The sequence below is a fragment of the Hylobates moloch genome, unplaced genomic scaffold, assembly GCF_009828535.3.
Source record: "Hylobates moloch isolate HMO894 unplaced genomic scaffold, HMol_V3 SCAFFOLD_5, whole genome shotgun sequence".
Lineage (NCBI taxonomy): Eukaryota > Metazoa > Chordata > Mammalia > Primates > Hylobatidae > Hylobates > Hylobates moloch.
Genome location: NW_026652280.1, coordinates 98,982,340 through 99,006,969, shown reverse-complemented (window position 1 = coordinate 99,006,969; position 24,630 = coordinate 98,982,340). Strand labels below are relative to the sequence as shown.

General features: G+C 49.8%; 1 protein-coding gene across 4 annotated transcripts in view; it reads right to left on the bottom strand.

Annotated features, from left to right (window-relative positions):
* The window catches only part of SMG5 (SMG5 nonsense mediated mRNA decay factor), a 37,920-nt gene that overhangs the window by 2,544 nt on the left and 10,746 nt on the right, over positions 1-24,630 (bottom strand). For 2 of the 4 annotated variants that reach the window (XM_032154133.2, XM_032154131.2), the window contains exons 5-19: positions 22,569-22,658; positions 21,341-21,430; positions 20,304-20,382; positions 16,003-16,128; positions 15,826-15,894; positions 15,180-15,388; positions 14,248-14,385; positions 13,488-14,087; positions 11,080-11,255; positions 9,026-9,101; positions 8,144-8,319; positions 6,696-6,854; positions 1,686-1,745; positions 1,152-1,311; positions 643-733 (exon numbers count right to left, since the gene is read on the bottom strand). In XM_032154133.2, the coding sequence (XP_032010024.1) occupies positions 643-733; positions 1,152-1,311; positions 1,686-1,745; positions 6,696-6,854; positions 8,144-8,319; positions 9,026-9,101; positions 11,080-11,255; positions 13,488-14,087; positions 14,248-14,385; positions 15,180-15,388; positions 15,826-15,894; positions 16,003-16,128; positions 20,304-20,382; positions 21,341-21,430; positions 22,569-22,658 (2,299 nt within the window). Of the gene's footprint in view, positions 1-642; positions 734-1,151; positions 1,312-1,685; positions 1,746-6,695; positions 6,881-8,143; positions 8,320-9,025; positions 9,102-11,079; positions 11,256-13,487; positions 14,088-14,247; positions 14,386-15,179; positions 15,389-15,825; positions 15,895-16,002; positions 16,129-20,303; positions 20,383-21,340; positions 21,431-22,568; positions 22,659-24,630 lie in introns of those variants that run through there. The other 2 variants (XM_032154132.2, XM_058439151.1) reach the window with 2 other exon arrangements.

Sequence of the window (24,630 nt, the reverse complement as noted above, 5' to 3'; positions counted from 1 at the left end):
AGGCCTTGTGCAGCTTCCTGGCCAGGCAGAGCACATGCAGAAGAGGGGGCGGGCCAGCTAGCAGGGAGCGGGAAGCTTTCTCCTTATTCCCTACACCCTCTGCCTAGTCCTCCTCCAGCCCCAAAGGCCAGAAGGGCAAGCCTGTACCCGCTGAGCACCTGCACATGCTGCCAGCTGGCCCTCCCTGGCTGGCTTCGGTCTCACCACTCCCTCAGCTCGGCAGGGAGGTGGGAAGCCCCTGGGCAGCCTGGATGAAGGCCCTCACACTCTGAGAAACCTGATCACCTGTCCCAACCCTAAAGCAGGAGAAATTCTTATAAAGGAGTTCACAGTCTAAAGTTGGGGGAGGGAGGTCTGCTCCCTTCTCCCCAGTGGGTGCTGATCACGGGCTTGCCCCAGAGGAAGGACAGCAGCTCAGTGCTCCCCACAGGGCTCCTGACCCCTTTGGTCACCCTCTATTTCAGCAGCTACATCCCTGACTTCTAACTATCTCTGGGATCACTCCCCAGGCAGTGAGCTAACTGTGAGTAGAGACGGGTATGTATGTGTCTTACCCATAGGGAGCAAGGGGCTTTCATAAGCATGTGTTGTCCAAAAGACAGACCCAGGGCTCAGCACAGGTCCAGCCAAGGCTGCACTCACCTGTTTCCTTTTTTAAACTCTGCCTCCAGGTACCGAATCCCATCCCGGGCCCCTGGGTGTTCCTTCTTCAGCAAATCCAGGCCATCGATCACTGGTGGGCAAGGTAGGGGTAGGGAAAGACAAAACAGATAAGCTCAGACTGCTGTGACAAGGGGCTCTGGAGGAAGTATCTGAGCTCACCTCAGTACACTCTTCAGGCAGAGAAGGGACCCCGGCTCCCTAGAGGCCTCCCAAAGTTCTCTGAAAATGTGACCTTCTGCCAGCAATATACTTGGCAATTTACCAAGTGCTTTCACATTAGATTCACTTACATTTTCTGTTTCTCCCAACTGTCTTGTGAGGCAGAATAGGGATTATGTCCATTTCACAGATGCAGTGATGGGTTCACAAAGGTAGTAAGACTTGACCAAGGTTACTGCGTATAAACTGGGCCCCAAATAAGGTCTCTTAATCCCAAGCCCAGAATCTCTTTTAGTCATACTGTCTCTTTACCTCTCCAATGTACTTACCTGTCCTTGGGATGATGACAATGAAGCGGCCACTGGTGGCCAGTTGGCGGATGACAGGGAGATGGTGGCAGAGGGCCTGGGTGTCAGGAACGAGGTAGGGAGACATGGCTGACTGGGCCTTGGGCTGCTGCAGGCTACCCTCCAGCTGAGACACTTCAAGCTGGTGAGAGACGGCAAGGTGGGTACAGCTGTGGCGGACCCCTGTAGCTGGGCCAGGGGAAGAGTGGTGCTCAAGGTGACTCTTATGGGGCTCCCCCTGTTGTTAAGGGGATAGAGGACCCTTTCTACCAATGGCTTTGGGGGAAAAGTAGACAGAAATAAGAGTTAAAGAGAAAGGCAGAGACAGAAGTGAAGGCAGAAAGGAGGCAAATGCCTGAGTGAAGAGTGAGTAGTAAGGAGGGTCATCTGGGAGAGGCAGAGGGACACAGAGGCAACAGAGCAGGGGGACTACAGCGGAAGGGGGAGACCTGCCAGTAGGGTTGACGCAAAAGCTCTACCAAGTGCAGAAGAAGCACTTGGGCCCTGATTTCCTACCTGAAGTCGTAGCTGAGCCATGTCTCTCATGAGCCTGTTCCGACGAGCTTCCTCCTGTGCCTATGACGGAAAAAACGAGCTGTAAGGAGTTGGGGTATATATTCCCTTCTCCAGTGATCAGGAAGACCAAGAGGGTTTCCTGAGGTCTCAGTGTGACCTCATGCAAAGTCACTCTCTAGCACTGCTGCTGAATGAGGGGAGGAGAGGCATGGAAGAAAAAATATTCTTCTGCTGCACTCTTGAACAACTTCCATTACCAACCCGACGCAGGTCATGATGTTCCAGGCCCTGCAGGGGAGGGGGAGCAGACAGCCATGTGCGGTCACCATGCAGGACATCACCTGGCTGTGCCTCAGGATTCAATCTCTGCTCTTCTCAATCTGGTCTCCTCTCCCAGGAGATCCTACCCATGCACTTCCTCACCTTCTACCCCCATCCACTTGCCAACATCTTCCAAATCTGCAGATTCAGCCCAGGCCTGACCATCCTGAGCTCCAGACCCACACATCCAACTGCCTACTCAGCAGCCCCACCTGCTCCTCAGAACCTGCATCTCTTCCTCTAGTGTTCCCTAGCCTAGTAAATAAACCAGTCTGCCCAAGTCAGAAAGCTCAGGGTTGGCTTTGAATCTTCCCTCTCTCTCAGCCCCAGAAGTTATCAGCTTCCCTGTCTTGTCAATTGTGCCCCCCTAAACAGCATGTAAATCCTTCTACCTCCACTGTGAAACCCTAGTCTAAGCCAACACCTCTCCTTGACTACTGTAACAACCACCGTACTAGTCTCTGCCTCTAATTCAATCCCTTTTCTCCACCTACAACCAAGGCAATCTTTTAAAAACCGTCTGATGCCCATTATAGCCCTGCTTTAGTCTTCTGATGCCTTTCCTCTGTATTATGGCTAAAGCCCAAATTATGGTCTAAAAGACGAGGTTAAGGATGGGGACTTTATCCTGCAAGATATGGGGAGCCACTGAAGACTCCTTTTATTATGTTTTTCTTTTTTTTGAGACAGGGTCTCACTCTGTCACTCAGACTGGAGTGCAGTGCCACAATTCCCGTTCACTGCAACCTCTGCCTCCCGGGCCCAAATGATCCTCCTGCCTCAGCCCCCCAACTAGCTGGGACTACAGGCACACGCCACCATGCCTGGCTAATTTTGGTATTTTTTGTAGAGACTGGGTTTCACCATGTTGCCCAGGCTGGTCTCAAACTCCTGGGGCTCAAGCAATCTGCCCGCCTTGGCCTCCCAAAGTGCTGGGATTACTGGTGTGAGCCACAGCGCCCAGCCCACTGAAGACTTTTTGATGATCAAAGTGGCATCATCAAAGTGGTGCTTTAAAATACTAATCTTGGCCAGGCGGGGTGGCTCACACCTGTAATCCCAGCACTTTGGGAGGCCAAGACAGGCAGATCACCTAAGGTCAGGAGTTTGAGAACAGCCTGGCCAACATGGCAAAACCCCATCTCTACTAAAAATACAAAAATTAGCTGGGTGTGGTGACGGGCACCTATAATCCCAGCTACTTGGGAGGCTGAGGCAGGGAAAATTGCTTGAACCTGGACGGCAAAGGTTGCAGTGAGCCGAGATAGAGCCACTGTACTACGGCCTGGGCGATAGAGCAAGACTCTGTCTCAAAATAAATAAATAAAATAAAATATTAATCTTGGGGCCAGGCACAGTGGTTCACGCCTGTAATCCCAGCACTTTGGGAGGCCGAGGCGGGCGGATCACGAGGTCAGGAGATCGGGACCACGGTGAAACCCCGTCTCTACTAAAAATACAAAAAAATTAGCTGGGCGTGGTGGCGGGCGCCTGTAGTCCCAGCTACTCGGAGAGGCTGAGGCAGGAGAATGGCGTGAACCCGGGAGGCGGAGCTTGCAGTGAGCTGAGATCGCGCCACTGCACTCCAGCCTGGGCGACAGAGCAAGACTCCGTCTCAAAAAAAGAAAAAAAATTCTCATTCTCATCTTGAGACGACATCACACAAACCCAAACTGAGGGACACTATGAAATAACTGACCAGTACTCTTCAAAAGTGTCATGTCAGGAAAGAAAAGGAAAAACTGAGAACTGTCAGAGATTGCATGAGACTAAGGATACATGACAGTCAAACATACTGTGGGTCCTGGACTGGATTACAAAGAGAAAACACATTAGTGGGAAGACTAGGGAAAGAGGAATAAAGTCTATAGTTGCAAGATCCACTCCCAACCCCCTGCAGAGTCCTGCACAACAAAGAATTGTCCTGCCCAAGGTGCCAAGAGTGTCCCCTTGAGAAACAATGTAGACAAATGAAAGAATGGAAGCAGAAGGCCAGAGCCTAGGTGAGAGCCATCTTCTCTTTCTTTTTTCTTTTTTTTGAGGCAGGGTCTCACTGTCACCCAGGTTGGAGGGCAGTGGCAAGGTCTTGGCTCACTGCAGCAGCCTCAACCTAAGAGCCATTTTCTCACAGGCCCTGTGGGCAAACTGGTAAGCAAGGGAGGCACTATAGACAAACTTTCCTTTTCCCACTGCAGAAAAAAGCCCATGAGTTGCTTTTAGACTAAAATGGTAATTGTGAAACCCCATATTCAAGAGAGGGGGATGGGGGCATTTGTGTAAAAGCTCCCCCAGAGAACTAGTGTAGGTGAGATCCACCTGGACCCAAGAAGAGGGAGCTGTGCTAATATGAGGCTCTGATATTACCAACCCAGCATTTCAAACAGATGTGGGCCTACGCGTTCCTCAGAGGGAAAGCCTACCTTCAGAGGTCCCATCAGCAGGTACTACACCTCCCGCAACTCCTAATGCCCACTTGGCCTACAGAGAAGCTAAGTCTCTAAAGCAGCACAAAAGAGCCAGGATAAGAAATCCACAGTGTGTCCAACTCCAGAGCCCTGGCTCTACCACCGACTATACTTTCTGATCTTGGGAATGTTCCTTTGTCTTTTTCTTTTTTTTTTTTTTTTTTGAGACAGAGTCTCGCTGTCACCCAGGCTGGCGTGCAGTGGCACGATCTTGACTCACTGCAACCTCTGCCTCCCAGGTTCAAGTGATTCTTCTGCCTTAGCCTCCCGAGTAGCTGGGACTTGTACAGGCACCTGCCATCATGCCCGACTATTTTTTATGTTTTTAGTAGAGACGAGGTTTCACCATGTTGGCCAGGCTGGTCTTAAACTCCTGACTTCAAGTGATCCGCCCACCTTGGCCTCCCTAAGTGCTGAGATTATAGGCGTGAGCCACAGCACCCAGCCTACCGTTTCTTACCTATAAAATGGAGGATGCAAGCACCTACCTCACTGGACTGCTGCAAGGGTTAAATGAGATATCACATGCAAACCAGGCTGTGCACAGAGAAAACTCTTGATAAATATGACAACGACAACACTCCTCTGGCTGGGGATAAGCCCTTTGGGGTAGAAGCCTGTGACTCAAGCAGAGGAGGAGGCAGCCCCAGCAAGCAACATGGCCTGTGTCTATCTTGGCCTGTGGAGTCTAGCACCACATGAGAAGGGCTTACACGTACTCCCTGCCCCCCACAGGAAGAGTGTCTTCAGGAGCTTTAGGCTAGAGGAAATGCCTGCAAAAACTCTTAACATTTTTTGAAGCTGTCTAACTTCCCCATAATTATTTTTGTAACCCCCCCACCATGTCTTCCCCTATGGACTAGCAATAAAAGCCTTAACACAAAAAGTTTAACAAAATGTGCTTGTTTTTCAGACAGTAACGAAGGGAGTTTCTGGGGAGCTTTCGCCCCTTTCCAGCCAAGCAGAATGCCCACAAGAAATGGCACTCACACAGGGTGGGGAAGCTGCCGGCCCTGGGACAGGTGCAAAGGAAGAATGTGGAGGAGGGGATTGGCTTGAGATGAAGAAGAAACCCTGAGGGGTTGCTGAGACACATCATACTTCCTGTGCCAGACACTAACACCCCATATGTACTGGTGCCACTTAGCTCAGGGTGGTGTGTTGGGAAACATGCCCAAGGCTGTGCAGGCCCCACTGTGAAAACCAGATTGTTGCCCACAAGAGAAAGGACTGTCTTGTTCACTGCTGTAACCCCAGTCCCTAGAATACTGTCATGTCTGGCACAAAGTGGATTCTCAATAAATATTCGTGGAATGAATTACTGGATGGAAAAGAGGAAACACAGGCCACTTTCCATCCTTTGGGGCCCCTGTGGGATGGGACCACGTCTGGGATGGGAAGGTTCCTTCATGGCCCCTTGTATCAGGAGCCCTCCACTCCCTTCTATTCCTCAGTCTTTATCCCTCTTGAATGAAAGGGAACAGAGGGAGCATTTGCTAAGCACACACATACTCCATAAGACAATGTGCAAGGCACCTCATATCCACTATTATTCCATCTTCAAAAAAACTCCATAAAGTGGATTCTATTTGTTCCCACATAACTGACAAGGAAACTGGCATGGTGAGGTTAAGTGACTTGCTCAATTCATAGACTAAGAGGTGACAGAGATGGCCTCAACCCCAGGTCAGTCTGGGTACAGGTCTTGAGCTAGGCAGCCTCTGCTCAAAGCCCCTCTCAGGCCAGGCGTGGTGGCTCACGCCTGTAATCCTAGTACTTTGGGAGGCCAAGGCAGGTGGATCACAAGGTCAAGAGATCGAGACCATCCTGGCTTACATGGTGAAACCCTGTCTCTACTAAAAATACAAAAATTAGCTGGGCGTGGTGGCATGCGCCTGTAGTCCCAGCTACTCAGGAGGCTGAGGTAGGAGAATCGCTTGAACCTGGGAGCCGGAGGTTGCAGTGAGCTGGGATCACGCCACTGCACTCCAGCCTGGCAAGAGAGTGAGACTCCATCTCAAAAAAAAGCCCCCTCTCAGTCCCTGTCTACCAGTCCCATCCCTTAGTCCCTCCCAGGCCTCCCTCCCAGCCTCCCCTCCCCCCTCCCTAGGCATCTTACTATGTCCTTCAGGTGGAGACCACCAGAGGGTCTGAGCCTCTTGCCCTGGTTTCTCAGTGAGCCCAATGGGAGCAGAGCTGACAGGGAGCAGAAGGCCTGACTCACCATTCGGAACTGTGCCTGGGCCTGCTGCAGCAGGCTCTCCTGCTCAGACTGGGCAATGCTGACGAAGATGCCAACCTCTGGGTTGAACTGCAGGATGCTGCCTTGCAGGCGGGCGATGAAATGACCAAAGCTGCGGATGCAGCAGATGCGCACCACTGACTGTGGGGAGATACAGGAGCCCAGCGCTGCTGAGCAGGGCCCTCTAGAGCCACCCTGCCCTCCAGGACCCCCCACTCCCTCCCTCCCACCTCCCTGCTGGCCCAGCCACCTCAGCAACAAGGGCTCCAGGGGAAGATTTGTGGTCTATGGGATGGGAAGGAGAAACACTAAGGCCCAGAGCCTCTAACTGCCAGAAAACGAGTAGGTACAGCAAGAAAACTCCTAGGAGAACCAGAGAACCAGGACTTTGGCTAAGAAACAAGAGCAAAGGACACCGGGCTGGAAGTGAGGAGACCTGAGTTCTAATACTATCTCTCTCCTAATGCTTCTCATATGCTCCAGGGGACCAAACTAGATCACATTTTCCAATTTATTATTTTTTTGAGACAGAATCTTGCTTTGTTACCCAGTCTGGAGTGCAGTGGTGTGATTACAGCTCACTGCAGCCTCTACCTCCTGGGCTGAAGTCATCCTCCTGCCTCAGCCCCCAAGCAGCTGGGACTACAGCTGCGCACCACCATGCCCAGCTAATTTTTGTATTTTTTGATAGAAATGGGGTCCTGCCATATTGCCCAGGCTGTTCTTAAACTCCTGAGCTCAAGCGATCCACCTGCCTTAGGCCCCCAAAGTGCTGGGATTACAGAGATGAGCCATTGCACCTGGCCCCAACTTATTTTTGTGGTCAGTAAAACCATTCTTCCCTCTCAAATAAAAATCTTATCTAGAACTTTAAAATATAAAACAGCCAAGCAGCTCTGGTTGGAGGGAGCAGCCAGGTGGTTTGTGTATGTCAGGACTGGGTGGCCTGTCTGCTTGGCTTCCCTCTGCTGCCCCCAAATGGCCCACGTGGTGATGGAGATTTAAGGGTGAAAGTTGCTGGACTAAGGGGGCAGCACATTCCCTTCCAGCTCTAACTTTCTATGATTGTTTGATGTTCAGTTCGGAGCAGGCTGGGCCCAGAGTTAGAAAAGAGACTGATAAAGATTTCGAAGCCCTAATAACTATTTGTTCTGCCCTTTACAGAAGGCAGAAAAAGGAAGGGGGTGGTTGTTCTACAATAGTAGAAACTACCAATGGCAGACCTTTAGAAGGACATCCTGCCAAGGCAGGAAAAAAGCTAAAATGGCTCACTGAATGAAGAAGGAAGCACAGCCTGTAGCCCCAAGGACACTGTCCCTGTCTGGGTGGAAGAGGGCATCCTGCCCCCTCCCTCCCCAGACGTGAACCCCTGGTTTGCCACTGTTTGTGACTGACAAACAGAGCTGTGGCATAAGAAATGCTATCCTTACCTCCTCTAAGGTGCTGAGCAGGGGCCGATCCGTGTCAAAGTTAAAGCGTCTGTGGGCAGCTCGGAGTGGGGGCAGGTTACGAAGAGCCATGTCCTCCGGGAGCAGAAGGCTAGAGGGGAGGTCAGGCAGTTCACAACCTTCAAGAAGATCTTGGACCTCAGGACACAAGGCCAGACCTGGGCAGAAGAAGGACACATAAGACCATCTGTCCTGTGGGAACTCCCAGTCAGAGACATAACCCTTCCCTTTGGGAATTATCAGGCTGATGAGACGATGAGACAGGACATACCCTAGGACAGTGGGGAGAGATGGAGGGAGTGAAGTAAAGACAGATGGACACGTAAGAGCCAGTCAGGCAGAGCAGAGGGGTTCAGGAAGAACAAGGATGGCTCAGGTCAGGAAGGCTTCCTGACAGAAGGGACAATTACATTGGGATAGAAATGAGAGGAGGGGCTCAGGATGAATGAATAGCCCTTGGCAAGTCTTAGGAGGTAAGAGCAGGTGGAGTTTTCCAGCTGGAAGGTGGTAGGAGGAGATGAACCAGACAAACAAACTTGGTAGGTCAAAGTCAATTCTCAATGACCACAGGCATCAGTGCAACAGCAGCAGCTAGGTCTGGCTCTCAGGGCCCTCTCACTCTGCCCTTGCATTCCCCAGGGAGCACACTCCCTTGCTGACCAGGCCACCTGCCCACAGTACAGCAGTGTTGGGGTGGGAAACCGGAGAGGCCTAGACCACACAATGACTGCTGTGTGCTAGGGAGGCTGGCAATGAATCCCATTAACCTCCTTACCCCAAGGGCTGGGTTATGGGGAGGGGGAATGGGCTTAGTGGGACAATGAGAGAGAAAAGAAAGGAGGGTAGTGCCAGGGACCCACTCACCAGACTCCTGGAGTTCGCCAGCAGCAGGCAACAGATTCAGCAACACAGACAGGCGGTTCCACAGACTTTGAGAGCTCTGGGGAGAGAGAAGGGAGAGGAGGCCTTCAGCCAGAGATAGTGGTGCAGAACAGCAGTGAGCAAGGAAAGCACCACCCTGAGGGATCTGGCCTATGTGGGTTTGATTTTAAAATTAACAAAAGAAGCCTGGGCAACAAGGCAAAACTTTGTCTCTACAAAAAATACAAAAATTAGCTGGGCTGGCTGGGCACGGTGGTTCATGCCTAAAATCCCAGCACTTTGGAAGGCGAAGGTAGGCGGATCACCTGAGGTCAGGAGTTGGAGACCAGCTTGGCCAACATGGTGAAACCCCATCTCTACTAAAAATACAAAAAAAATTAGCCAGGCATGGTGGCAGGTGCCTATAATCCCAGCTACTCGGGAGGCTGAGGCAGGAGAATCGCTTGAACCCAGGAGGCGGAGGCTGGAGTGAGCTGAGACTGTGCCACTGCACTCCAGCCTGGGCAACGAGAATGAAACTCCTTCTCAAAAAAAAAAAAAAAAAAAAAATTAGCCAGGCGTGGTGGCATGCACTTGTAGTCCCAGCTACTGGGGAGACTCAGTTGGGAGGACTGCTTGAGCCCAGGAGGTCAAGGCTGCAGTGGAGCCGAGGTACGCCACTGCACTGCAGCCTGGGCAAGAGTGAGACCTTGTTTCAAAACAAAACAAAACAAAAAAAGCCACATTCGGACGGGGCGCAGTGGCTCATGCCTGTAATCCCAGCACTTTGGGAGGCTGAGGCAGGCAGATCACTTGAGGTCAAGAGCTCGAGACCAGCCTGGCTGAGCTTTTTCACCAGCTGAATGCTTCACGAAAGAAGAAAGCAGGCCGGGCGCGGTGGCTCACACCTGTAATCCCAGCACTTGGGGAGGCTGAGGCAGGCGGATCAAGACCATCCTGGCTAACATGGTGAAACGCCGTCTCTACTAAAAATACAAAAAATTAGCTGCACGTGGTGGCGCCTGTAGTCCCAGCTACTCGGGAGGCTGAGGCGGCAGAATGGTGTGAACCTAGGGAGCGGAGCTTGCAGTGAGCCGAGATAGCGCCACTGCACTCTAGTCTGGGCGACAGAGCCAAACTCCATCTCAAAAAAAAAAAAAAAAAAAAGAGAAAGCAGTGAAACCAGAAGGACTTTCTGGATCTTGGTAGTGGGAAAAGCCAGGATGTTAAAGGACATGGCTTCTCTACGTCTAGCAGTAACCTATCCTTCCAGCCCTCCCATGTGCCCATACTGGAACACCTCTCTGAGGATGTGACCCAGCATCTCCATCTTCACCACACCTGCCTCAGTGACTGATGACTGAGTAACTGTCATCAGACATAAGCACACACCCAAGGGTGCACCTGGCCCTGACCCAAACCATCTCATCTAGGGACTGGGGCGACCCACAGGGAAGAAAGTCTTCCACAGCAAGGCAGGTATGCCCCTAGAAGAAAACATTGAATAAATGCCTCTGGGAATTAGATGTTCAAGGCTGACACTCTGAACCTGAGAAGGGAAAGCTACCATGGCCCCACCCAGCCTCCATGGCAGCCGGCTTGACAAGAGCTTGGTCCTGTTGTGTGACTCTCCTTAAGCTGTTTCCCCTGCCTAGTACATCTTCACAACTCTTGTCAGAAGTTCCCATCTCTTCTGTCACTATCTTCTACTCAATGTTCTCTCCCTTCTCTGGATTCTTTGGTATTTATCAAGTTTGGTCCTTGAACACATACTTCTACTGGCATTACTCATAATGGCAGGCATTATGCCCAGCGTTGGGGATACAAAGCAAAATAAGCAGCTCGCTCATTGTTCCCTGGCCACAGGCTTTGTGAGGGCCAAGATCATGCCTAATCCTTCCCTGTCAGAGCATAAGGGCCCAGCACAGATAGGTGCTTAATTGCTTGGCAATAATTCTTGCCTTGGCCATCTCGGGGGATCCTCAGGCCCCATCCTGGCTCATCCCCTCCTCCAAGACCCTGGGACCTGACAGGGGCAATGGAGTGGACTTACACACCTGTGCACACACGATAATGAGGTCGGGGTTGGTCCGAAGCCAGTCCAGGAAGACTTTCACAGCAGGAAGCAGACCTTCGGCCATCAGAACCTGAAGCTTCTCCTGGATGCTGCGCTCATTCCGACAGGAGCGTCCACTGGACTCACTCCCCTCTGACTCAGAGCCCTCCTCAGAGGCTGGGGGGTGGGTGAATGGAAGAGAAAAAAACTGGGATAAACAACTGACACTTGGCAACAGGCCTCAGCTCTGTGCAGGGAGCATGCTTCCACCTGGCCTGGGCCCTTCTGAGGAATTTGGATATGAAAAATCTGGGGAACCACTTACAGGTCCTTGTTCAATTTTTCTAGGCCCACTAACTGTTGTTGCTTTTTAATCTCCTCAAATTCATTTTATCAAGGTTGCTTTTTAAATATGGTGCCTTTTAAATATGATTCTTATAGACTCAAGTAATTTGTGACGTTGATCTACAGCTATTCATTCAGCTAGGATTTATGAAGTGCCTACTCTGTGCTGGAAGGCAGGGCAGACAATTAGAGGGGAGCTACGAGGGAGGGAGAAAAGAATTACTTTCAAGCCGGGTGTGGTGGCTCATGCCTGTAATCCCTGCACTTTGGGAGGCCGAGGCGGGCGGATCACAAGGTCAGGAGTTCAAGACCAGCCTGGCCAACATGGTGAAACCCGGTCTCTACTAAAAATACAAAAATTAGCTGGGTGTGGTGGTGCATGCCTGTAATCTCAGCTACTCGGGAGGCTGAGGCAGGAGAATTGCTTGAACCTGGGAGGTGGAGGTTGCAGTGAGCTGAGATTGCGCCACTGCACTCCAGCCTGGGCAACAGAGCGAGACTCCGTCTCAAAAAAAAAAAGTTACTTTCAATTCCTAGCTCTTCTACTTTGCAAGTGAGAACACTGGGCAGGTCCCTTCACATCTCTGAGCATCCCTCATTTCTGTCATTCACTCAGTCATTCGATAGTTCTTAAGTCCCATCCATGTGCCAGGCACTGTGTTAGGTACTGGGGATACAGCAATAAGTAAGATATATTCTGTCCTGCTCTCAAGCAGTTCAGACACTAACTGGGGAGACAGACAAATCAACAGGCAACCTCACCAGAGTGGAAAATGACTGGAGGCTGCAGAGGTGCAGGTGGCCACAAGAAGCAAATCTAACATACCCTTGAAGGAGTCCCAGACCAAATGACTTTTAAGCTAAAATCTAGGGGGGGGCAAGTAAGAATTAGCTAAGTGACAGGCTGGGAGCAAGGGAGGAAAAGCACGTGCCAGACAGACAAAACACTACGTATAAAAGTTTGGAGGGGCCGGGCATAGCGGCTCACACCTGTAATCCCAGCACTTTGGGAGGCCGAGGCAGGTGGATCACCTAAGGTCAGGAGTCTGAGACCAGCGTGGCCAACATGGTGAAACCCCGTCTCTACTAAAAATACAAAAATTAGCCGGGCATGGTGGTGCACGCCTGTAGTCCCAGCTACTTGGGAGGCTGAGGCAGAAGAATCACTTGAACCTGGGAGGCAGAGGCTGCAGTGAGCCGAGATCATGCCACTGTACTCCAGCCTGGGCAACAGAGTGAGACTCTGTCTCAAAAAAAAAAAAAGTATATATATATACACACACACACACACACACACACACACATATATATACACACACATATATATACACACACACATATATATACACATACACACACACAAAAATTAGCTGGGCATGCTGGCGCATGTGTGTCATCCCAGGTACTCAGAAGGCTGAGGTAAGAGAATCGCTTGAGCCTGGGAAGCAGTGGTTGCAGTGAGCCAAGATCACGCCACTGCACTCCAGTCTGGGCGATAGGTAAGACCCTGTCTTAAAAAAAAAAAACAACTTTGGAAGTAAAAGCCTAGAGTAGGGATGACAACTCTTCTACCACAAGACTGCTATGAAGGTTAAATAAGACAACACCCTAGAACAATGCAGAGAGTAGCCTTAACAAACGGTTGCTGCTACTAAATGGGTACTCTCTTTGCAGGGAAGATCCTCAGGAGAGAAGTCTCACTCTAATGCACCTGCCCTGGTGGGTACCAGTTTTTCTAGCTTCCAGAAGCCCTGGAGGGACTTGGGATGGCACCAGGGAAGGAAGCTGCAGCTGCAATTGTTGTGTAGGGAGGAAAGCCCCAAACCCACAGGGCAGGGTGAAGTGCAAGAGAAATAAAACCAACAAATGGGTTGGGAGATGGGAATGAGGAAGTGAGGAAAGCGGACCCTCAGGAAAAAACTCTTGGGCTACACCACAGGCAGAGGGCCAAAGGTAAGGGTAGAGACGAGAGGTCATTCACACAGATAGGAAAGTGGCCTCTCTGGTGAGTGTCTATGGCACGGAGGTGCGGACCAGAACAGGATGATGAAGTGGTCCAAATACCTGGCTCTGAAGGCTTGTCTACATCCCCATTGACACAAGGCCTGTGGCTGGCCGAGGTATGAGGGTCGGTGGTGGGCTGGAGGAGCAGGTTGCTAAAGGTGGGGGCCAGTCGGAAGCAGCGCTTAGTCTGGAACATCTGGGTGGACATGGCTTGTAGATTGCTGGCAATGCTAGCCTCACTGGTGTCCAGTGGGCCATTGAGGGAATCGGGAGCCTCTGATCTGCCCCGAGGGGGCTCCAGGGTTGGTGACCGTGTCCCCTCCTCTTCCTCCATATCTTCCAAGTCTGATCGGGACTCCTGGCTATTCATTTCCGAGTCTGTTTCAGCATCAAAGGCCGTTCCCCCACCTTCAAGACTCTTGTCAGAGCCACTGTCTGAGCCCTCACTGGCCCGGGCTGAGTCATGGCTTGAGTCCGATTCAAAGCCTTCACTCAGGTCACTGTCATCACCAACTTTGGGTGGGTGGCGGCGACGGCGGAGACAGGAGAGGCGAGAGAACTTACGGCTCTTTCTGCCCTCACCCACTTGGGGTGCTATAGGAGGAGGCTCAGGATCTGGCTCCTCCTCTTTCTCCAGAGGTTCCTTGGGCTCTGGTTCATCTGCAGAAAGAGGAAGGTCAGGTGGAGCCCGAGGAACCGGTGGAGCTTGGAAGCTGGAATGTGCTCTCCAACACCACTTCCCCCGAGTCTGTGTTCCTTTCCTTCATCCCCATGCCCCACACCAACCTTTCCATAGTGATGACCTCCCCCATTCTCCCACCTGTGCCATCACTCTGGAATGCTGGGACAGGATTCTCGCCCTCTTCCAGCTCAGCCTGCAGCCGTATGTTGACATGATTGACGAGGTGGGAGAAGAGGGCCAGGGTGAAGGCAATGGCTGCACTGTACTGCTTGGATCCTGAAGTCAAAGCCAGGAATTAGGGGCCTAGGGCCCTGATGAGGAGCAGGCACCACTAATTCCAACCACATCTCATCTGTTCTCAACTCTTCCAAGGATCCAACTACTCATCAAAGATTCTTTTTTTTTTTTTTTTTTAACTTTTTAGAGACAAGGGTCTCACTATGTTACCCAGGCTGGGTCTTGAACTCCTGGGCTCAAGCAATCTGCCCACCTCGGCCTCCCAAAGTGCTGGGATTACAGGGGTGAGGCACTGTACGTGTCCTATTATCCCTTCCATAATCTAGAATGTACCATCTCACCTTGTGCTCCTTCAGATAAGCATATCCTTTTGTCCCATCTCTTCCTCCCTGGCTCTGAGGTTCCTCCCCATGCCTCAAGAGCCTTCACATCCAGTCCTATCCCTCCTTACCTCCCAATCTTGCTCTACATACACATCTGCCAGAAAGGCTTCCAGAATTGCCTAAATGCCTCCAACAGAAGGTCTAAAATTCTGTCTGGATCATCACTAAGTATCCTGACCCTTGTCTCTGCACAGGCCCTGGCCAAAGGTGTGCATATTTATGGGAGGCAGTAAGGAGAAGGGGGAAGGAAATGTGCTGTTGCTTGTACTCAATTACTAGGAGCTCCTTTAGGGTAGGATCCCTTGGCCCTTACTCGCCCACAGCCAAGCAGTGACACAGGAGTGAAGAGACTGCTTGTGGAAGGAAGTTTATGAATAAGGAGCTGCAGAAAAGGGGAGTGAGGATCCCCGAAGCCAGTGGAAGAGAAAAGAGGAACACAGGGAAGGTTACCTGCTCTCTCCAAGCTGTGCACACACATAAGGCAGATGATGACCATTTGAAAGATGAGAAGGTCTGGGAGGAAAGCATATCCACTCTCATACTCCTCCTCATCCTCACTGGCCAGGCTGAGGTTGGGTGAGGAGGGCAGGTAGAAGAGGCAGAGGTTGAAGTCCTCCAGGACTGACTGGCAAAGTGAGGTCAGCTCTGAGTCCATGGAGCTACAGAGGGGTAGGAGTTAACAGGGGAGGTCAGTGGTGGGGGCTGGGGAAGGAGAAGAGCAGGGAATACAAGATTCAGAGAAAGGACTATGGGATGCTGCAGGGGAGACCTGAGAGCACAGCAGGGAAGGGTAGTGCTGGATTGATCTCCATAGCAACTAAAACAGGGGAAGGGATGTGAGTAGGCTTCCCATTCAGCCATTCCCTCTTCCACATCTCCTAAGCACCCATTCTGTGCCATAGGGAGAGCTGCTGGGAGGAGGATGGGCACAGGACCCTTGGGAGAAACAGTGAGGAATGCCAAGAAAGGACGAATTGGCTACGGATGTTCAAACTGAGGGCAGAACTCGACAGTCCACCCTTGTCAAGGTTCCTTCTGTAAAGCATCATGGCTGGGGCTCACAGGACAGTTCAGGTTCATGCTCTCTTCCACTCACCTGCTTTTGGGCTGTAGGAGGCTTTGCAGATACATAAAGTTCACTAGCAACCTTTTAATGTCTTTACATCTGAAATGAGAAGAGCCCAAAGTAAATGCTGAATGGCCCCACAGTCCCTATGGTCCTACTGCACCAACTGCAGATAAACCCCCCCTCCTCCTCACAGGCCCCACTCACCGCTTTTTGCCAGGAGACAGTTTCCGAGTCTCACACTTCTTCAGTTGGTGGTACATTTTGGCTGCCTTGTCATACAGCCGCTTGAGGTTCCCATATGCTCCCTCAAAGGACACTTCTGACTGGATGCTGTAGGAGATAGAGGTGAGCTACTGAGTCTTGGCAGGGGGAGGATATGTTACTCTGCTGGGGCTTTAGGAAACAATGTTACTAGTAAATACAGGCTGCTCCCAGCCTCAGCTTCCATGTACATACTCAGGGTAAAAGGCTCATGAGCTGTCCTTCCCGATAATGCACACACACATAACTTCTAGATTAGTCAGAGGAAAAATGATGTCTTACTCTCCTTTGTATGTAGAAAGGAGAATATCGATCCTACCCTGTTATAAACTTAGTTATTACCATCCCTGAAATACACTATCCTTCATCTATTTTTAAGCATAGAATACTTTATAATGGATAGCATTTAACAAGCATTTACTATGTGCAAGGATATTTACATGCACTATTTCAGTTAATCCTCCCAACATGCAAACACAAACATGTGTACTGAGCACCCACTGTGTCAGGCAATGTACCCTAATATTGTCCATATTCACAGATGAGGACACAGAGCCTGTGAGAGAACAAGCACACCGACCAAGGTCACACAGCTAATATATGGTAGAGAAAAGTCCCCAATCCAACTGTCTCTCTTTTTTTTTTTTTTTGAAACTGAGTCTCACTCTATCACCCTGGCTGGAGTGCAGTGGCACAATCTCAGCTCACTGCAACCTCCGCCTCCCGGGTTCAGGCGATTCTCGTGCCTGAGTCTCCCAAGTAGCTGGGATTACAGGTGCCTGCCACCACGCCCGGCTCATTTTTGTATTTTTAGTAGAGACGGGGTTTCACTATGTTGGCCAGACTGGTCTCAAACTCCTGACCTCAGGCAATTCACCTGTCTCAGCCTCCCAAAGTGCTGGGATTATAGGCACGAGCCACCGCGCAGCCCCAGCTCATTTTTTAACTTTTCTTTTGTAGAGATGGGGTCTCACTATGTTGACCAGGCTGGCCTTAAACTCCTGGACTCAGGTGACCCTCAACCTCCCAAAGTCCTGGGATTACGAGTGTGAGACACTGTGCCCAGCCCTCAACCCTGTCTTACTAAAAACAAACAAACAAACACAGCCAGGTGCAGTGGCTCATCTGTACTGGGATCTGTAATCCTAGCACTTTGGGAGGCTGAGGCAGGCGGATCACAAGGTCAGGAGTTCGAGATGAGCCTGGCCAACATGGTGAAACCCCGTCTCTACTAAAAATACAAAAAATTAGCCAGACCGGGCGCGGTGGCTCACGCCTGTAATCCCAGCACTTTGGGAGGCCGAGGCAGGTGGATCACGAGGTCAGGAGATCGAGACCATCCTGGCTAACGCAGTGAGACCCCGTCTCTACTAAAAATACAAAAAATTAGCCGGGCGTGTTGTGGTCCCAGCTACTTGGGAGGCTGAGGCAGGAGAATGGCGTGAACCCAGGAGGCGGAGCTTGCAGTGAGCCGAGATCACGCCACTGCACTCCAGCCTGTGTGACAGTACGAGACTCCGTCTCAAAAAAAAAAAAAAAAAAATTAGCCGGGCATGGTGGCATGCGCCTTTAATCCCAACTACTCAGGAGGCTGAGGCAGGAGAATCACCTGAACCCAGGAGGTGGAGGTTGCAGTGAGCCGAGATCACGCCATTGCACACCAGCTTAGGTGACAGAGCAAGACTCTGTCTCAAAAAAAAAAAAAAACCCAATGACCTTAACACTCATGACATTTTGTGTCTTGTTTCTTAAAAACATGTTTTTAATTATAAAAAGTGAGGTATAAAATAGAAGAAACCAATGTCTGTGGTGAACTAAAGATAGCCACAAATTATCTGACACTCCTTCCATTGAGAAGTGTGGTCTACATCTCCTCTCCTTAAATCTTGCAGGGGGCTGCGGGAGAAAGGGCTATGACCAATAGAATATTATAGAAGTAACAGCTTCCAAGTCTCTTAAGTCATTGTTCACTGTTGGAGCCTTGAGCCACTACATAAGAAGTTCTTCTACCCTGTGGAAGATACCACACGTGGTCCTAAGACCACACAGAGGAGACGGGCCAAAAGACCCAACGCTTCAGACATATTAGACCTTCCGATCAGCTGAATACCAATGACTAACCCTAAACAATGCCACTAGGAGAAGGCGGATTGCCCAACTGAGCCCTGCCCAAATGTCTAACCCATAAACCATGAGAGAGAATTGTTTTAGCAGAGTCAGGTATGCCCTTAGGGGGCACCTCCCAAATTTGGATATGCCTGGCTCTCTTTTGGAACTGACCCACCCTAAATCATGCTTATGAGTATGATGAGGGACCCAGGACAAGTAAGGCGGGGTCATTCTCAGGAAGGCATTTAAGAAATGGGAAAGATATAGCCAGGCGCGGTGGCTCACGCCTGTAATCCCAACACTTTGGGAGGCCAAGGCAGGCGGATCACCTGAGGTTGCGAGTTCGAGACCAGCCTGACCAACATGGAGAAACCCCGTCTCTACTAAAAATACAAAATTAGCCAGGCGTTGTGGCGCATGTCTGTAATCCTAGCTACTCGGGAGGCTGGGGTAGAAGAATCACTTGAACCCGGGAGGTGGAGGTTGCAGTGAGCTGAGATCACACCATTACACTCCAGCCTGGGCAACAAGAGTGAAACTTCATCTCAAAAAAAAAAAAAAAGAAAAAAATGCAAAAGATACACCAGGTTATAAACCTAGTAATGATACTTAAGAATGAACGAGGGCCAGGCGCGGTGGCTCAAGCCTGTAATCCCAGCACTTTGGGAGGCCGAGGCGGGCGGATCACGAGGTCAGGAGATCGAGACCATCCTGGCTAACACGGTGAAACCCCGTCTCTACTAAAAATACAAAAAATTAGCCGGGTGTGTTGGCGGGCGCCTGTAGTCCCAGCTACTCGGGAGGCTGAGGCAGGAGAATGGCGTGAACCCGGGAGGCGGAGGTTGCAGTGAGCCGAGATCGCGCCACTGCACTCCAGCATGGGGCACAGAGCAAGACTCCGTCTCAAAAAAAAAAGAATGAATGAATGTATCGGTATAGGTATAGAAGGCCAGCCTGAACTGATCCAGACGAGAGGGACCCTCAACAAGCTAAACTTAATACAGGAACTAGGTTACCTTGGCCAGGTGAACCGAAAGTCATGGCACATGGAATTATGAGGTACAATTAGTATTTCATTATTTTATACTTTATTATCTGATTACTTTACTATTTGGATATACTTTAGTACTCGACCACTTAAAGCTACGAAGACCAACTCTACTCCTTTTTCTTGAAGCCCAAGCTCATTATATAACTTCTTCTGAGAATGATTTTGGCTTCTCAACTTTAGCCCTGATTAGGTGACAACGGTGAATTCTTCTGTTTTCCTGGCAGTTTATTTCTCAGTATAACTTAAAAGCATTCCAGGTAAAGTATTCTGGTTTACCTATCAGTCTCATGTGCTTTTGGTTACGGCGACTCAATGCCCTAAGCTTAATCAATTTTGGGTGCCCTGAAAAGGTTTTTTTTTTTTTTTTTTTTTTGAGATGGAGTCTTGCTCTGTTGCCCAGGCTAGAGTGCAGTGGCATGATCTCGGCTCACTACAACCTCTGCCTCCTGGGTTCAAGTGATTCTCCTGCCTCAGCCTCCCCAAGTAGCTAGGATTAGAGGCGCTCACCACCACACCCAGCTAATTTTTGCATTTTTAGTAGAGATGGGGTTTCACCATGTTGGCCAGGCTGGTCCCAAACTCCTAACCTCAGGTGATCCGCCTGCCTTGGCCTCCCAAAGTGCTAGGATTACAGGTGTGAGCTACCAGGCCCTGCCAAAAATGTTGTTTTTTATTCTAACAGCTAAGAGTCAGACCCAGGGAAGCAGTGACCCACCCTGCTGGTCCCTCCACGTATATTACCACATTAACACACTCTAGAATTCTCATGCTCTTGCCAGAAGCCACCTTAGCAACATTTTACCAACTGTATCAAATTTATTTCCTTCTTCAAGAAAACAGCAATCTTGTATTTTGCATAAGATAGTAAATAGCTATTTTAGCTGCCCAAGTGCCTACAGATCCAGCGGTTATGTGAAAAGCAGCAGGGCTGTACCAGAGTCCCCCTGAATGGAGGGACCCTTCAATCTTAGCATTCCCCTATCTCAGCCACAAGCTAGAGGAAGGAGGAAGGGAAGATGGAAAACAAAGCCAGAATAATATGCACACAAAAGCAGGGCTGGAAAAAGAGCTGGCAAATACTCACCAGCGCAGGTAGCAATACATGGCTTCCACATTATAGTACTTGCTGCCTGCCAGGGTGCCCAGCTGATTGAAGGGCATTCCTAGGGAGAAAGAGAATTCATGCAGTCTAAGGCCACAATACTCACTCAAAGCTGCCAGGCCCAACCAATGCTAAGCATCAGAGAATCTGTCAGGAGAACAGCTGAGTCTGCAGGCAACACTGGTGTCTCAGGTGATTAGCAGCTTAATCTTGTTGCTCTAGAGGATTACTGACCTCTTTTTTTTTTTTGGAGACGGAGTCTTGCTCTGTCGCCCAGGCTGGAGTGCAGTGGCGTGATCTCGGCTCACTGCAAACTCTGCCTCCCAGGTTCACGCCATTCTCCTGCCTCAGCCTCTCCCAGTAGCTGGGACTACAGGCGCCCGCCACCATGCCCAGCTAATTTTTTGTATTTTTAGTAGAGACGAGGTTTCACCGTGGTCTCAATCTCCTGACCTCATGATCCGCCCGCCTCAGCCTCCCAAAGTGCTGGGATTACAAATGTGAGCCACCGCACCCAGCCTACTGACCTCTTCTTATATCCATCAGCTTGTGCCCACCTGGTGTGACAGGCATTACCTGAATTGATAGAGTACCATTCCTGTGGCTTCCACTATGGCTCCTCCAAGGTTGATGGAACTCCATGGAGCCCTCTCCTCTATCTCAGCTCTGAGTGCTTGTTTCTACATGCAAATCCCCATCTCTCTCTGTAATAGAGTCTTATGCTTTATCTCATTGTGCTCCTCTTTCTACAAGACACCTCAGGGAGAGGAAAGCCATCTTCTCTTTTCCTTCGACTCTGCCTCACTCCTTCTTAGTTCAAGACCTTCCCATTTATCTTCCCCTTCCACCATTTTCTGAGTGTGTTACAAGAGGGAAAAGGTATAAACAAGGTGAAGTACGAGAGCTGAGAATGAAGAGGAGCTGGGGAAAATGAGTATGAACTGCCTGCCATCTCAACAACATCATCTTCCCTAGGAAAATCCTACTGGATTCGGAGGCCCAAGTTGGGGACAACTTACCAATCTGAGGAGCTACTGACAGGGCTTGGTAGTAAAATCTCTCGGCTAGCAGCTCGGTATTTACGCCAGCTAATTCATTCTGATATCGTGCTGCACAAGACAGAAAACGAAGGGAAACTCGATGATTTTAAGTTTCAGAAAACCCTCCCCCACATCTGGGAGTCCACTTTGAGAGCTGTAACAAGAGCCTGGAAGGAAGGTACCTGAGCTAGGAGGCAGGTTGCTGGGGTCTCTGGCACAGTCCTAAATCTGCATGACTATGGGCAAATTGTTCAACTATCTTCCTTGCTGGTAGGTTCAAAATGTAAAGAATATTTAGTGTTTGTGAAGTAAATAAGCTCTTTGTTTTCTTTTCTTTTTTTTTTTTTTTAGAGATGGGGTCTTGCTGTCACCCAGGCTGGTCTCCAACTCCTGGGTTCAAATGATCCTCCTGCCTCAGCCTCCCAAGTAGCTGGGACTACAGATGCGTGCCACCACGCCCAGCCTGAACAGGCTCTTCTTGATAATCTCTTTCCAATGAAGGGGAGCTGCAGCACACATAAAATGCTTGCAAAGACCTCTGATATTTAGTTCTGAAATGCAAATGCTCAATTTCACAGAGAAGACACTACTAATACACTCTGGTCCATCATATATGAAACAGCTGACTCTCTGCACACATTGCTCATGAGGGGTCCAGGAGTGGGCTCGGGGCAGGGATAGGAGACCCAGGTCAGTAAGAGATAATGCACCCAACAGCCACACACCAGCAGCCTAATGAGAAACCACTGTCTATCAGGACGAGAGGCCCCAGGGGCTATAAAGCAAAAGAGTACTTTTCCATCCTTAGAAACATCTGTTAGGAAGGTAAGTCTCCCTTGATGTCTAATTTCAATCCCTGTGCTGAAGTTTCTATTCACCTAGCAGTCTATAAAGATAAAAAAAAACACTCAAAGAAGAAAAATATCAAATTAAAATCTTCCCAACCCACTACTGAAAGAGAATTATTATCTTCATTTGCTCAAAGCTCAAAGAAATTTCCCTTTTTCCTGTATTCACTGATCCTCTCTGACTCATGGAAGGGCAGTGAAAAGAAGAAATCACTGAAACAGATGGGAGGGAAAAAGTTATCAGAAGCCAAACTATCCCTCCTGCTCTCCAACCATGTAATGGGTGTTACCAACAACTGAAGCAGCCTGGGCCTGTCCTGCACCCCAAAATAGAGAAAATGAAAGGTGCAAATTCTTACACAAATCCCCCAGGTACACTAGACATCGGTGACATGCCATCTGTGCCCAATCCATCTCCTTCCCTGAGGCAGACACTGGCTTCTTGCATCCTATGAGACAAAGAGAAAGAGATTTGTGAGCCCATTCTTCTGCCTCCCCGCACCTATGAGGAAATACCCCTCCGAGATGTAGAGACTAAGAATCCAGGGCCAGTCTTGGAACATTGTCTTCCAGGGCAGAGACACACTCATCCAGGACACAGGGAGAGACACAGAGGATCACAGGTGGCCATATGCAGGGAGTCAGAGACTTATGGGCAGATTCATTTATAGGACAGGAAGGAACTGGAAAAGGAGGGCTAGGGCCCTCAACCTAGGATGGCACCTTGCGGGAAGGTCATCACAGGAAGGCTTCCAGAAAGGAGGAAGGGATGAGCTTCAAGTATGAATAGGGTCATGAGTGTCTTGGGTAGAAGTTACACACATAAAGGTAAAAGGTTTGGGATAAATATGGGAAACTAACTTGCCCAAGAATGAAATGTGAATGACGCCAATTAAAAAAAAAAAGCAAAAACAACGACAACAACAAAATTTAAAAAAGAAAAAAAAAAGAAAGACATGTGAATGAGGCTAAGGCAGATGCTCCTAGTGGAGGTCCACAGAGAAGGCGGCCTACTGGAGAGAGAGTCTGCCCATGAAGGAGAAAAGTGGGCTTGCCCTGCCTGAGGCTGCTGATGGCCAAAGCCAAATATGCCTGAGCACTCACCTCTCCCTTCCAAGAAACTGCCTGGTAACTTCAGAGAGCTTGAGATCTTTGGGAGGCAGTTTTCTCATGTGCCAGAAACTTGCCTAAGCATTCTACAGTATTAACTTAATCCTCACAGCAACCCTATGAGGTTACTCTTATTACTCCCATTTTACAGTTGAGGAAATAAGTCACACAGCTGCTAAGCTGCAGAGTTAGGATACAAAAGGCTCCAGAGACTGTCCTCTTATCCATTCCACCTTACTGCCTCACTCAGATGGGTTGCTTCCATTCGGAAAAGCCATTCCTAATGTTTTCTATAGATACTTCTCAGTTGGCTGAATGGAGAAAACATCAGTGAACATAAAAACTAAAGTGGTTTGGGGAACTAACCCTTTTTTTTTTTTTTTTTGAGACGGAGTCTCGCTCTGTCGCCCAGGCTGGAGTGCAGTGGCGCAATCTCGGCTCACCACAAGCTCCGCCTCCCAGGTTCACGCCATTCTCCTGCCTCAGCCTCTCCGAGTAGCCGGGACTACAGGCGCCCGCCTCCACGCCTGGCTAATTTTTTGTATTTTTAGTAGAGACGGGGTTTCACCGTGTTAGTCAGGATGGTCTCGATCTCCTGACCTCGTGATCCGCCCGCCTCGGCCTCCCAAAGTGCTGGGATTACAAGTGCGAGCCACCGCGCCCGGGCAGGGAACTAACCCTTTTACGTGACCTTTTTTTGTAAAGCTGTGGACCCTTCTAGCTAGCTGGTAACCTACGGACATGGTCCCAGAAGAATCTTGTCTTTTAGATAATGTGGTGGTTTTTTTTTTTTTGGAGAGAAAGTCTTTCTGTATTGCCCCGGCTAGAGTACCAGCGATAAAATCATGAAATCATGGCTCACTGCAGCCTCGAAATCCTGGGCTTCAGCGATCCTCCTGCCTCAGCCTTCCAAGTAGCTAGGACAACATGCACACACCACCATGCCCAGTTAAATTATTTTATTTTTTGTAGAGATGATGTAGGATCTCACTATGTTGCCCAGGCTGGTCCTGAATTCCTGGCCTTAAGCAATCCTCCTGCCTTGGCCTCCCAAAGTGCTGAGATTACAGGCATGAGCCACCACGCCTGGTCTAGAGGTTTGGGTTTTTTTTTGTTTGTTTGTTTGTTTTTTTTGAGACAGAGTCTCACTCTGTCACCCAGGCTGGAGTGCAGTGGCGTGATCTTGGCTCACTGCAACCTCCACCTGCCGGGTTCAGGCGATTCTCTTGCCTCAGCCTCCTGAATAGGTGGGATTACAGGTGCATGCCACCATGCCCAGCTAATTTTTATATTTTTAATAGAGATGGAGTT